We start from the raw sequence: 15634 nt of genomic DNA on the forward strand, positions 1-15634 counted from the left end.
TTTCAAATCTGGAATAGGCCTGGATATTTTAGGGTGAATGATTAGGAGTGGTGTAGGTTGGGTTGGGTACAGGGTATGAGATCTGAAAAACAGGTAGGTGATCACTCCCAGTTGGATCTAGGACTTCTGCTGTGTTTCGCTTCAAGATTTTTAGGGAGACAATAACGGCATTGTGGGTGATATCTGTGTCAGGGCAGGTGTGAACAGGGAGATGGATACCGTCGCCATTGAGGACGTTGATTAATTGACACGACCGCCGTTTTTCGGCTGGTCGGGAATGAAGGTTGCCCTGTGGTAAAGGTTTGGTCTATATGGGTGAGGAAATCGTAAGGCATGGGATGATTATGGGGATGTAGATAGTGGCAAGGGTTACCGTGAGTTTTGGGAGAAAGGTGGTGAGGATTAGGTGCTCAGTTGGATCATTCAGGAGCGGTTGGGGAGCAGAGAGGATATTTCGGAAATGGGAGATGGTCACTCCACCATGAGGAATAGAATGGCGATTACCAGTGCTATGTAAGATGTAAGGAGACATGCAGATGGAGTGGTGGGGTGGGAGAAAGGTTTCACTGAGGAGGAGGGCATGGATTTCATCTTGTTCGAGCTTATGGATAAGAAGAGGTTTATTAGAATGGAGGGAACGGATATTTTGGTACAGGATGTTGCACGTCTGCTGCGCCATTTTCAGTAAAACAAGGAGTTTCAGGGGTAGGTTACACTAGTGTTTCGAGGCGATCGAAAATTAAATGGGCTTGATTTTGGCAACAAATGACGTAGGTATTGAGATGGAAAATGGAGTGGGCGGCGAGGGTTATTTGTCGTAGTATGTGGGGTCTTTCAAAAGTATAGATGTTTCGCAGGATTAATGTTATGAAACGGATTACATCTTCATTGCTGGGTGGAGGACGGAGGAAGTTGTTTGTGCGGAGCAGTTGATAACTGTGTATATGGGACGGTGAGTTCAGGGTTTTGGGGAGGAGGCTTGGATTTCCATTTGTGAGGGTAGGTAGGCTGAGACTGGTCGCAGGTATTGCAGGTAGGATGGGTGTTTAGGCTCGGGCATTGTTTGTGAAGATGTTTTTGCTTGCAATGAGGACAGGTGGGTGGGTTCCTGCAATGTTCTGTCAGATTGTCATTGTATTGGAGGCGTTACTTACATCTATAAGCTTGTGTAGTGGATTGAGATGCTTCTACAGGATGCTTCCTGTGGTAAATCAAGGCCTCGTGTTTTATAAGTGTGTCAGTGATGTCAGGTGATTCTGAGAACACTCGTATTAAGAAGCATGATCCGTTACCACTCTGAATGCGGAGTGCACATTGACTCCCGGTTGCGAGTTGAATTCACTTTCGATCTCTTCGCTGGATTACTCTAATTTGACCTTTTCGATCACTGCTGTGAGTATGAGGAGTGGGAGGTTTGTAAGGGGTATAATGGCAACATTTCCTCCAAAAGAGTGAATAATTCGAAGGAGGATGAATGGGAATGTAGAGTGTTAGTTCCAATGATAATGGAATCTCTCCTAGGAATGAGCTGCTTGATTTGATTGCTGGTTTGTAGCGCTGAGTGTGAGTTGGGACTGTCTTTGGGTTGAGGAATTTGAGCTCACATGTGCTGAGCAATACGGAAGAGGAATGTACTGGGTGTTGCCGTTCTGGAAAGATTTCGATCTGCTTGTCGTCAGTTTCATCTCGTGATCACTGGTACTCGGCCACTGTTATTTTTAATGATAGTTTTTGGCTGGGTGTGGAAGGGAGGTTGTGGGATGACTGGGGGTAGGGAATGTTTACATGCTGGAATCGGAGTATGCGTTGTAGTTGGAGTTGTGGCTGCTGCTCGTGGTGATGGTGCGGCCGCTGCCGTTGCTGGCGATGGTGCGACTGATGACACTGCTGGCGATGATGTGGCTTGTGCTGGGAGGGCTGGCGTTGATGGAGGTGGTGCTGTGGTCTGGGCCGTCAGTGGCGCGGTTGGTGGTGCTGGAGTCTTGTTAACAGGTTCTGCGAACGTTCAACAGGTGGTTTTGCCCAAGTTTGTCCAGTGTTGTGTAGATTGCGGCTGTATTCGTTGTGGCAGTAGTCCTGAGCGATGTCGTCATTCTGTAACCTTGATCGCCATATAACAGTCCAGCGATAGAGGTAGCATTCGTCCGCGACAGAAGAAGCCACCGTCTCGGCGACGATTTTGTGAACACTGATGGCGATGAGCGTCGCAGCAACGGTGACAGTTCGATGTGATAACAGCGGTTTTGACTGACAGATTCTGAATCTAGAAGAGCAGTTTCTAGGGAGTCAGTCACTGCGAGTTAAAAGGTTCCAGCACTTGCTGGAAATGCAAGTGGAAATGAAACGGCAGACGTAACTCGGCCCTGGGTGGAATAGCCCGCACAGGTGTGTTGGTCCTGCTTAACAGAGGAAGTAGCCCTAGCTGGCACTGTTTTCCGCTTATACAGGGCCGTCCATTGGTAGTGACCAGCCCAAATATCTCACGAAATAAGCATCAAACGAAAAAACTACAAAGAACGAAACTCGTCTAGCTTGAAGGGGCAAACCAGATGGCGCTGCCATAGGTCAAACGGATATCAACTGCGTTTTTTTAATAGGAACCCCTATATTTTATTACCTATTCATGTAGTACGTAAAGAAATATGAATGTTTCAGTTGGACCACTTTTTTCGCTTTGTGATGGATGGCGCTGTAATAGTCACAAACGTATAAGTACATGGTATCACGTAACATTCCGCCAGTGCGGACGGTATTTGCTTCGTGATACATTGCCCGTGTTAAAATGGACCGCTTACCAGTTTCTGAAAAGGTCGATATCGTGTTGATGGCTATTCTGATCAAAATGCCCAGCGGGCGTGTGCTATGTATGCTGCTCGGTATTCTGGACGACATCATTTGGACCGTTCGCCGGATAGTTACGTTATTTAAGGAAACAGGAAGTGTTCAGCCACATGTGAAACGACAACCACGACCTACAACAAATGATGATGCCCAAGTAGGTGTTTTAGCTGCTGTCGCGGCTAATCCGCACGTAAGTAGCAGACAAACTGCGCGAGAATCGGCAATCTCAAAAACGCCAGTGTTGAGAATGCTGCATCAACATCGATTGCACCCGTACCATATTTCTATGCACCAGGAATTGCATGGCGACGACTTTGAACGTCGTGTACAGTTCTGTCACTGGGCACAAGAGAAATTACGGGACGATGACAGATTTTTTGCACGCCTTCTATTTAGCGACGAAGCGTCTTTCACCAACAGCGGTAACGTAAATCGGCATAATATGCGCTATTGGGCAACGGAAAATCCACGATGGCTGCGACAAGTGGAACATCAGCGACCTTGGCGGGTTAATGTGTGGTGCGGCATTATGGGAGGAAGGATAATTATCCCCCATTTTATCGATGGCAATCTAAATGGTGCACTATATGCAGATTTCCTACGTAATGTTCTACCGATGTTACTACAAGATGTTTCACTGCATGACAGAATGGCGATGTTCTTCCAACATGATGGGTGTCCTGCACATAGCTTGCGTGCGAAAAACAATGGCTCAGAGCACTATGGGACTTAACATCTGTGGTCATCAGTCCCCTAGAACTTAGAACTACTTAAACCTAACTAACCTAAGGACATCACACACATCCATGCCCGAGGCAGGATTCGAACCTGTGACCGTAGCGGTCACGCGGTTCCAGACTGAAGCGCCTAGAATCGCACGGCCACACCGGCCGGCAGCTTGCATGCGGTTGAAGCGGTATTGAATAGCATATTTCATGACAGGTGGATTGGTCGTCGAAGCACCATACCATGGCCCGCACGTTCACCGGATCTGACGTCCACGGATTTCTTTCTGTGGGGAAAGTTGAAGGATATTTGCTATCGTGATACACCGACAACGCCTGACAACATGCGTCAGCGCATTGTCAATGCATGTGCGAAAATTACGGAAGGCGAACTCTCGCTGTTGAGAGGAATGTCGTTATACGTATTGCCAAATGCATTGATGTTGACGAACATTATTTTGTGCATTTATTGCATTAATGTGATATCTACAGGTAATAGCGCTGTAACAAAATGCGTTCTCAGAAATGATAAGTTGACAAAGATACACGTTGTAAGTAGGCTGTTTAGGTTTTTATATTGGTAACTCCACGTAGCGCTCTGTATGAAAATCACTGGCTGTGCTGTGTGCAGTCTGTGGCTGGTTTGCATTGTTGTTGGCTATTGTAGTGTTGGCCAGTTGGCTGTTAACAGCGCGTAGCGTTGCGCAGTTGGAGGTGAGCCGCCAGCAGTGGTGGATGTGGGGAAGTGAGATGGCGTATTTTTGAGAGCGGATGATCTGGACGTGTGTCCATCAGAAACAGTACATTTGTAAGAATGGATGTCATGAACTGCTATATATATTATGACTTTTGAACACTCGTAAGGTAAATACATTGTTTGTTCTTTATCAAAATCTTTCATTTGCTAACTATGCCTATCAGTAGTTAGTGCCTTCAGTAGTTTGAATCTTATATTTAGCTGGCAGTAGTGGCGCTCGCTGTATTACAGTAGCTTGAGTAACGAAGATTTTTGTGAGGTAAGTGATTTGTGAAAGGTATAGGTTAATGTTATTCAGGCCCATTCTTTTGTAGGGATTATTGAAAGTCAGATTCCGTTGCGCTTAAAATATTGTGTGTCAGTTTAAACAAAGTCATGTATAATTTTTCTAAGGGGACGTTTCAACGTATCACATTGGAACAACAGATATAAAATGTTCAAACGTACCTACGTTCTCTATTTTAATTTTAAAAACCGACCTGTTACCAACTGTTCATCTAAAATTGTGAGCCGTATGTTTGTGACTATTACAGCGCCATCTATCAAAAAGCGAAAAATGTGGTCCAACTAAAACATTCATATTTCTTTACGTACTACACGAATATGTAATAAATAGTGGGGGTTCCTATTCAGAAATACGCAGTTGATATCAGTTTGACCTATGGCAGCGCCATCTAGCGGGCCAACCATAGCGCCATCTGGTTTCCCCCTTCAAGCTAGACAAGTTTCGTTCATTGTAGTCTTTTCGTTTGACGCTTATTTCGTGGGATATTTGGCCCGGTCACAAATAATGGACCATCCTGTACGCCTCTGGCACCAGTCCGAGAGGCCCCGAAACGACACGTCTGCGGAAGGCGATTTGGATGCTCATAGCAGCTCCGGTCCGCCGCGGGACCGAGTGGTTTCAGGTGACGTGAGGAGTCACCGCCATGTTCTAAAATATCACAGGTCGTCCATCACATGAACGGTGTCCATCCCAACATTAAATTTACCATCAATATGGAGAAAGGTGGCAAGCTACCATTTTTAGATGTTTCAGATGAGGGGAATGCAGGACGCCGGTTTGGTCATTCATTGTACAGGCAACCAAAGCACACTGATAGATACTTGAACGCCGATAGTTTTCACCACCCTGTATACAAGAAAGCGGTCATGAACGCGTGAACACACAGAACAAAAGTTATTTCTGACGACGACCACCTAGTGTCTCAATTGCAGCACTTGAGACACATGTTCACAGAGAATGGTTATAGCAAGAGAGACATTGCAAACGCTTTCAGGTGCCTCCGAAGAAGGAAGCATTGTGAAGTGGCCGAGGAGCCCAAACCGGGTGCTTTCCTGCCTTACTGTGCAGCGACGAATAGCAATTAGGGGTGTGTGTTGCAAAGACATGGACTGAGACCAGTAGCTCTTCGTATGCCCGGTGTGTATGGTGATCCTTTGCGAGTGCGGTGGCGCCTATGTAGGTCAGACAATTCGCACAGTTGAAGAGCATTGTACCGAGCACAAGCGATGTACTAAACAAAGGGAGCTTGACAAGTCGGCCATAGCTGAGCATAGCCTCGAAAATGAACACAAAGCACTGTTCGAAAACACAGGAGTATTGGCTCATGCGTCAACATACTATGATTCTGTTATAAAAGAGGTGGCTGAGATTAGAATGAACAGCAACAATTTTAACAGACATCAGGGGTACACACTGAGTAGGGCGTGGGGGAGGGCTTTGGATGCAACGACGAATACTTGACGTTTGTAGGGAGGCAGGAATGGCAGTTTCAAACATGCCTGCCCCTCGTGCCACCTGACGTCACTCAGTCCCGCGGCGAGGCCCACGAGAAAGACAGGGCGTGAAGCACGCGACACTGCAGGTCTTACGAGTACCAGCAGCCGTCTACTATTTCAGACGAGTTTAATGATTCCTGACTGCGCATTTAAATGCATGCAAGTTCTCGGTAGAACACGACAAAATTAAGACCTTTAGTCAATAGGCTTTTCGATTAAATATTGACTTCCCGTGGGCCCTGCATACAGCCGAGCGTTCCCGAACTGTGGCGCACAAGCCTAGTAGTGTGAAGTCACCAGTTCGTTGCAGGGCCCGTATAGCTCGTTGGCCCCAGCCTCGCGGCTAGTCAGAGCTGCTATGAGCTGCCCAATCACCTTTCACACACGCGTCGTTTTGGCCCTCTCCAATTGACGATGATGGAAGAGATGACCACCGAAAGCTCGAGAATTTTATTTCAGTTGCCGCTTGGGATTAACCAAGCGGTCTAAGGCGCTGCCGTCATGGACTGTGCGGCTGATCCCGGCGGAGGTTCGAGTCCTCCCTCGGGCATGGGTGTGTGTTTGTCCTTAGGATAATTTAGGTTACGTAGTGTGTAAGCTTAGGGACTGATGACCTTAGCAGTTAAGTCCCATAAGATTTCACACACATTTGAACGTTTTTTTTTTTTTTATTTCAGTTGATGCAGCTTGAAAACCGAGAAGATTTTATTCAGACATGCCACGTCAAAAACTCTGAGGACCCAAAAACGCAGTTCCTTGAAAGGGATCTTTTCTAGTCCTTGATTACAGCCCTATTTCTTTTATTTTGTAAGGTGCCTATAATTTCGCACCTTACAATCACTCATCCACTTTGCCGTGATTTACAACCGGAATTAGGTATCATTTGATAGGTTGTATACCGTATATTTGAATATTTAAAGAAGACTGACATTGTCACGTACACCTTGTAAATAGTTGTTAACGCTTATTGCATGAAAGGTGATGGAGTGTCTTTATTATCAAAACGGCGTAATGAATGATTGCCTATACTAGCAGAGGTTGCAACGCCAGTGGAAATGAAACAGCAGGCGTAACTCAGGCCCTGAGTAGAATAGCCCGCACAGGTGTGTTGGTCCTGCTTAACAGAGGAAGTAGCCCTAGCCGGCCCTGAAGCACAATAGAGTGGCGGCTGGCCGGTTTGTAGCTAGGCAAGAAGGATAACCGGAAACTCTGAAAATCTTGGACGCAGTAGAGAGGAACAAAGAAGCGATACTTGGGAAATCACACAGGCTGGGTTATTTCCGAGGATTTTTGCTATGAGAAGCGTGCCATTGTATGAATTCCTAATTAACGGGGATAGGTATTTCCTCGCAAACTTTCGCGCTGGACGACAAAAGACTAAAATATGGATGGTTGGTCGGCGTACGGAAGAATCTGTAGAGAGGGAGAATATTCCATGGTTTCGAGCATGTGATTTGCCTTCTGCAGTTACGAGGTAGGGGAGCCGAACTTGACTAGGAAGACAGCGGTGGAAAGCAAAGTCTTCCGCTTTGAGCGCCCTTGTTTGACGGTCGCTCAGCATCAGCTTTTGTTGGTACAAACGGACTTTCTGTCTTTGTTCTCAGGAGATTTTATAGTTAGAACGGCTAGGCTCTATACTGTTGCGAACTTATGCGATTCTGGACTTTGCCTCCGGGTAGGGAGTCATCGTTGAGTGCGCAGCGTTCAGTGATTGAGAGCACTTCTTCTGCCTATACTAACGTTGAGACGTTATCTGAACTCCGTCCTTGTGGCTGGGAGTTCGCGTTTCTCGTCTGTAGAACACAGAGAGGAGAAGACAGTATTAGATTATACAAGTCAGAGTACCGTCTTCTGCCGTCCTAGTGTTTGAATGAGATTTTTTTTTATATTTGTGGCTGGACTTCTTCCGTCATCGCAGACGTGTACGGGAACCATCACTCCGACGCACCGGATGCAATACATAAGGTGATATTGCTAATTGCTTCGGCTTATTAGAGCTGTAAAGCTAAACAGCTCTGATCAAGTAGGTTTTATTTCCACTGAGGTTGCTCACCAGTGTAGATCATCTTTGAAAGTAGTGTCTTCTAGTGTTTGGTACGTAGATGATGTCAGTCATCTCGCGTTATTTATATTAAATCGCAGATTTGGGAACTTGATCAATCATATTAGTTAGGAAATTTATTTGTATCTCTTTATGTCCATTGGACATTGATATATAAACATTTGTAATATACGTAGGGGTTTTAATCTACAATAAATTTATAAAGAGAAACAGCATTTATCATTTTTTAGTTACTAGTTCCCTTAATCATTCATTTATATTTATGTTGTACTTTACATGTTAACGAGCAAGAAGGTGGAAATAATAACACCATTAAGAGATCCTAAGGTCTGCTTCAGGGGGTAGTCAGACAGGGCCAAATCTTCACTTTCGCGTTCAGTATTTGTATTTTCCGATGCGCACATTCATTTTTACACCCACCTGGAGTAGCATCTTGGAATTTCTAATTAATTATTCATAAAGTATTAATAATTTGTGAGGAGCAAATACATCACACTTGTTAGCAATATTCTTTGATCTAATGTTAAAAAACCACATATTTCTCAAAAACTGTTCAATCTTAAGTGTTCCTGCATAATGCTTAAGTCCCTGATAACTTTCCCCTGCTGGGACCAAGAGGTTACCCCAACAGTGACGGAGGAAATGGCTGTACAAAGGTCAGAATAAAAAGCCTCTTCCTTCGTCTGGACATGGGTTGAGAGAGGTGATGGAGACTGCTGTGGTTGCCAGTAGTGTTGAGGTCGTTGTCCCTGGGATGAGGAAGGGAGCTGTAGTAACTCAGAGACCCGACATCAGGAGGTCCAACTGGGCAGTGGCATGCATAGGCAGCGCATCCGCCGATGTCAGCAGGACGCCCTTAGCTCACAGAGATCACACTCCATGGCTGATGAAAGACAGCCACGTCCAGGCTGCTTACTCAACTCGGGCACTCAAACTGTAGGCCCCAGCATAGTCGATGTCGAAAACATGTTCCCACATTAGGAGGTTATCAGTGACAAGGTGGGCCACAAGGACCAGAGTGCAGCGATAGTTTAGCCAGGCAGCTACCAGTCTGGACTGAAACACATGTTCCACCAGAAATGTGGACAACCTCAGTAGGTAGTCATCAGAAGGTGACACAGTGGTGTGAAGACTCCAGGTAATTGTCCGCAGCTCGTGGTCGTGCGGTAGCGTTCTCGCTTCCCACGCCCAGGTTCCCGGGTTCGATTCCCGGCGGGGTCAGGGATTTTCTCTGCCTCGTGATGACTGGGTGTTGTGTGATGTCCTTAGGTTAGTTAGGTTTAAGTAGTTCTAAGTTCTAGGGTACTGATGACCATAGATGTTAAGTCCCATAGTGCTCAGAGCCAACTCCAGGTAGTCGGCCGGCCGCTGTGGCCGAGCGGTTCTAGGCGCTACAGTCTGGAACCACGCGACCGCTACGGTCGCAGGTTCGAATCCTGCCTCGGGCATGGATGTGTGTGATGTCCTTAGGTTAGTTTAAGTAGTTCTAAGTTCCAGGGGACTGATGATCTCAGATGTTAAGTCCCATAATGCTCAGTGACATTTGCCCCATTTTGAACACGTAGTGCACACGCAGTCTTCGTTTCAGAGCTAGAAACTCATGCTATCAGCAGAGCTCAGCATCAAGTATACATATGGACAATGCCTGAAGACATCTTGGTACATTGAGCACTTCTGAGAGATTAGGTCTGATGCAAGTACTGTTTATGTTAACCAGGCCTGCTAACGTATTTCCCTTTGTGAGCCCTTTCAGCCGGAAACAAAAACAAGTTAGTGTACTTCCCCGACCACATGAAGTAATAGCGACTTCAGTTAGCCTGATTTTCCCGCGCATTCAGCTTTTCTGGCCACCCTGTCATAGCTGAAACTTGTCTCAGCTTTGATTTTCAGAAGAGTCCGCGGGGATATTTTTCAGCATCAGTGTACTGAATAGTACTTCACAGTGCGTAGTCACCTTTATGGCGGCTCCTCTCTCACGATGACTTCGTTCTGCTGCTTTAGTGGCTGGCAGTTCAGTACTCTAGACTAGGTCATGGCACAACACCCCGAATCTGTGAACTCCATGTCTTCACGAGTCGTAAATCTTCTAGTCCTCCATTGCACATCATCAATGTTGACTCGTAGACAAAACGAACTGTTGTACCTTTGCCGTCCTACTGAAGGTGACAAGTCATCTGTCGTCTTTTGGAAGCTTCGCTCGGTTCCTGCGGTTGCTGTCATATGGAGGATGCTTCCTTGTAATTCTTTTCCCAAATTTGAATTATTTCGTTTCATTTCTGCTCTAGCTGTTGGCAGATTTCCTACTTCTGTCTCGACTCAATTCCCTCTTCTTGCAGCGATACTCTCCATACATCTACCAGTTTATCTATCCTCATCCCGTCCGTGACTCCTCTCGTTTCTACGACCACTCCGTCTCATTTTGCTCTGCAAACGGGCCTTAGTAAGCTCCCACCCAAGTGAACACTTTATGTCCCTCCTTGGTATCTCTAGCTGCTATTGTTGTTGCTGTGGAGCTAGTGACGTCACTTGCTTGAACAAGGTGATAAATCTGAGGCTGAAACAGCAATAGCGTTGAGATCAAACGAGTATTCATTCGCTTTTTTTTTTTTTGTTAAATAGTGCGGAGCAATGTAGCCAAGTATCAGCTTTATCTGCTAAGTACTCATATTTAAGCGCCTTTCTAAACTACTCATGTTCTGTTTCATTCTAGTGGATAAATTGAAATACTTCTTCATACGAACTCTAAACGCTGGAGTGTTTGTCTAGAATTGACAATAGAAACCACTGGACCGAAGTCAACCAATCTTGGTATTCACTCATATAGCCCTTACTGTCAGGCAACTATCACTATCCGGGTACGAACTACCTGCCTATTATAGTTCAGCTGATGTGACATCAGAAACAATGAGATGCGTGAAAAACTTGCGCATCGTGCATTACGTTTAAATTTATTGCTTCTGTGCTACTAACTCTATTCCGAATAAATTTCGCAGCCAGTATCCACATATGCCGCTAAATTCCCGTACAAAATTATATCACAGTAAGACACATAATCAGGAAATATGACGTCGTAAAAACTGAGATTTGTGAAAAACAGCCGCGTTGTGCGTAGATTTTAAATTTATTACTTCTTTGCTACTCACTCTATTCGCAACATATTTCACAGGCAGTATCCATATATGCCTTTGAATGTGGCTACACAAATATATCACTGTACGACATGTAGTTCAAGAGATATAATTTCATAAACACTGAAATGTGTGAAAAAATGCTGCATCATGCATGACGTTTTAATACATATACTCGTTACTAATAAGACGCTCCTACAATCGAGTCGTCTTAAGGAAATCCCTGACAACTTTCAACTGCGAAGCGCAAACGACTGTAGTCGAAAGCAATAGTCGTCTATAACGCTATGAAGAGGCGTTGCCATAGACTAGGCTCGCAAACTAGCTTCGCCCAGCGTACAGAAACTGTCTCGGACCATCTCACACCGAGTCTACTGCATAATTTCAGAGATGTATTCACAAATACATGGGATTGAAATTTTGTCCATGTTACCCTACAAACACAGTTAATTTTTTTATTTCCGTTTTTAACAGAAAATTGACAAAGGGAATATCTGGACAATGCCAGGTTTGTCAGCTAGTTATCATATAAAAAACTGAGTGTTCCTGTACAAACGCCGAGCACCCAATAAAAAAATACCATTTTGTTTATAGACATTGAACAATATTATTAGTGTACTAGAACATAATTTTTTCGTGTAACAATAATGCTTTTCTATGTCTGTATCAAATATGATCAGTGATTAAATACAAGAAAATGTTATTTTTATTTAAAAATTACGATTTCCTATGTGGTAATTAATATTTCTATTTGTTAATAAATATAGAATTTATAAATGTAAGTAAAAAATTGCTGCTAGGGAGAACTGCACTAAGGACCTTGGCAATACAAGCTTTTATGCAACACATTTTCTTTTTTTCCGCCAGACTTCCTCATCTATGCATCTCCATTCGCTCTCCACTCTATGCGTTCTTCAGCTACCTTCTTAGCTGTATTCTTTTTTAAAATTACAACGTAAGAAAAAATGGAACAAAATCATCTGCCTTATTAACAAATCAATTTTGCTGTTATTTCCTAAATTTTATAGTTGGCAGTTGAATGAAAGGTGACCGAATGCTTTCGGCTACCAGCAACTCTAGAAATAAGCTGCAAATGTTTTGTATTTAGCAGAGCTCATAAATCTTCTGACATTCACAAAAAATTTTCCAGGTGTTTTGAGAATTGCATCTACATCTACATTTATACTCCGCAAGCCACCCAACGGCGAATGGCGGAGGGCACTTTACGTGCCACTGTCATTACCTCCCTTTCCTGTTCCAGCCGCGTACGGTTCGCGGGAAGAACGACTGCCGGAAAGCCTCCGTGCGCGCTGGAATCTCTCTAATTTTACATTCGTGATCTCCTCGGGAGGTATAAGTAGGGGGAAGCAATATATTCGATACCTCATCCAGAAACGCACTCTCTCGAAACCTGAACAGCAAGCTACACCGCGATGCAGAGCGCCTCTCTTGCAGAGTCTGCCACTTGAGTTTGCTAAACATCTCCGTAACGCAATCACGCTTACCAAATAACCCTGTGACGAAAAGTGCCGCTCTTCTTTGGATCTTCTGTATCTCCTCTGTCAACCCGACCTGGTACGGATCCCCCACTGATGAGCAATACTCAATTATAGGTCGAGCGAGTGTTTAGTAAGCCACCCCTTTTGTTGATGGACTACTTTTCTAAGGACTCTCCCAATGAATCTCAACCTGGCACCCGCCTTAGCAACAGTTAATTTTATATGATCATTCCACTTCAAATCGTTCCGTACGCATACTCGTAGATATTTTACAGAAGTAACTGCTACCAGTGTTTGTTCCGCTACCATATAATCATCCAATAAAGGATCCTTTCTTCTATGTATTCGCAATACATTACATTTGTCTATGTTAAGGGTCAGCTGCCACTCCCTGCACCAAGTGCCTATCCGCTGCAGATCTTCCTGCATTTCGCTGCAATTTTCTAATGCTGCAACTTCTCTGTAACGTAGTGCTTCAGGAAATTAATGCCCGGAAATCCCATAAGTAAGAAGAAAGTTGAAGGGATAGAGGATTCAGGTCTGCTTGTACGTCCAGCCGTTGCTTCACAGGGAAATGCTGCGCGGTGCTGGTTAAGCAACAGTCTCTGAATGCGCGCTCATGCGTAGCTTCGCCCGCGCTGCCCTACCCGTCCTGGCGTGACTCGCGGCGTGGTTTCTTGTCGCCGCTACGGGCCGAAGCGCGCCTTTCCGCGTAGTTATCAGCAGCGGAAAGGCTGGAATGCGGTATGGCTTCGTGGAACTGGGGCCAGGGACGTAGAAATTATGACTGGGATGTCGCGCCGACAAGCTGAAGCCTGCGACACTCGGGCCAGCGCTGTAGTTCTGTATCAAAATCGTGGAACGCATTCCGCGCTACGAAATTCCTCGAAACAAATACGTCATTATCCGTGAATAGTTCGGTTTTAGTGCAGGATCCGGTGCGATAAGCCAGCGCTGTCGCGTACCCGCTGAGAAGTTTATAGCTCAGGGACGGTGCTTTTTTACATCGAAAAAACATGACGCACGCATCTGCAGCGCTCCTTATACAGGGTGGTACATCGATAGTGATCGGGTCAAATATCTCACGAAATAAGCATCAAACGAAACAACCACAAAGAACGAAACTCGTATAGCTTGAAGGGGGAAACCAGATGGCGCTATGGTTGGCCCGCTACATGGCGCTGCCGTTGGTCAAACGGATATCAATTGCGTTTTTTTTTAATACGAGCCCCCATTTTTTATTACATATTCATCTAGTACGTAAAGAAATATGAATGTTTTAGTTGGACCACTTTTTTCGCTTTGTGATAGATGGCGTTGTTGTTGTTGTGGTCTTCAGTCCAGAGACTGGTTTGATGCAGCTCTCCATGCTACTCTATCCTGTGCAAGGTTCTTCATCTCCCAGTACCTATTGCAACCTACATCCTTCTGAATCTGCTTAGTGTATTCATCTCTTGGTCTCCCTCTGCGATTTTTACCCTCCACGCTGCCCCCCAATACTAAATTGGTGATCCCTTAATGCCTCAGAATATGCCCTACCAACCGATCCCTTCTTCTAGTCAAGTTGTGCCACAAATTTCTCTTCTCTCCAATTCTATTCAATACCTCCTCATTAGTTATGTGATATACCCATCTAATCTTCAGCATTCTTCTGTAGCACCACATTTCGAAAGCTTCTATTCTCTTTTTGTCTAAACTATTTATCGTCCATGTTTCACTTCCATACATGGCTACACTCCATACAAATACATTCAGATACGACTTCCTGACACTTAAATCTATACTCGATGTTAACAAATTTCTCTTCTTCAGGAATGCTTTTCTTGCCATTGCCAGTCTACATTTTATATCCTCTCTACGTCGACAATCATCAGTTATTTTGCTCCCCAAATAGCAAAACTCCTTTACTACTTTAAGTGTCTCAGTTCCTAATCTAATTCCCTCAGCATCACTCGACTTAATTCGACTACATTCCATTATCCTCGTTTTGATTTTGTTGATGTTCATCTTATATCCTCCTTTCAAGACCATGTCCATTCCGTTCAGCTGCTCTTCCAGGTCCTTTGCTGTCTCTGACAGAATTACAATGTCACCGGCGAATCTCAAAGTTTTTATTTCTTCTCCATGGATTTTAATTCCTACTCCAAATTTTTCTTTTGCTTCCTTTACTGCTTGCTCAATATACAGATTGAATAACATCGGGGATAGGCTACAACCCTGTCTCACTCCCTTCCCAACCACTGCTTCCCTTTCATGTCCCTCGACTCTTATAACTGCCATCTGGTTTCTGTACAAATTGTAAATAGCCTTTCGCTCCCTGTAATTTACCCCTACCATCTTCAGAATTTGAAAGAGCGTATTCCAGTCAACGTTGTCAAAAGCTTTCTCTAAGTCTACAAATGCTAGAAACGTAGGTTTGCTTTTCCTTAATCTATTTTCTAAGATAAGTCGTAGGGTCAGTATTGCCTCAAATGTTCCAACATTTCTACGGAATCCAAACTGATCTTCCCCGAGGTCGGCTTATAGCAGTTTTTCCATTCGTCTGTAAAGAATTCATGTTAGTATTTTGCAGCAGTGGCTTATTAAACTGATAGTTCGGTAATTTTCACATCTGTCAACACCTGCTTTCTTTGGGATTGGAATTATTATATTCTTCTTGAAGTCTGAGAGTATTTCGCCTGTCTCATACATCTTGCTCACCAGATGGTAGAGTTTTGTCAGGACTGGCTCTCCCAAGGCCGTCAGTAGTTCTAATGGAATATTGTCTACTCCCGGGGCCTTGTTTCGACTCAGGTCTTTCAGTGCTCTGTCAAACTCTTCACGCAGTATCATATCTCCCA

The 15634-nt window shown here is 44.6% G+C and overlaps 1 protein-coding gene across 1 annotated transcript in view; it reads right to left on the minus strand.

Annotated features, from left to right (window-relative positions):
• Positions 1–15634, minus strand: part of LOC126235403 (putative ankyrin repeat protein RF_0381) — a 156878-nt gene that overhangs the window by 108176 nt on the left and 33068 nt on the right. Inside the window, exon 2 of the mRNA XM_049944124.1 lies at positions 1786–1981. Within this exon, the coding sequence (XP_049800081.1) occupies positions 1786–1981 (196 nt within the window). The remainder of the gene's footprint in view (positions 1–1785; positions 1982–15634) is intronic.

Source organism: Schistocerca nitens, chromosome 2, assembly GCF_023898315.1.
Source record: "Schistocerca nitens isolate TAMUIC-IGC-003100 chromosome 2, iqSchNite1.1, whole genome shotgun sequence".
NCBI classification, from domain to species: Eukaryota; Metazoa; Arthropoda; class Insecta; order Orthoptera; family Acrididae; genus Schistocerca; species Schistocerca nitens.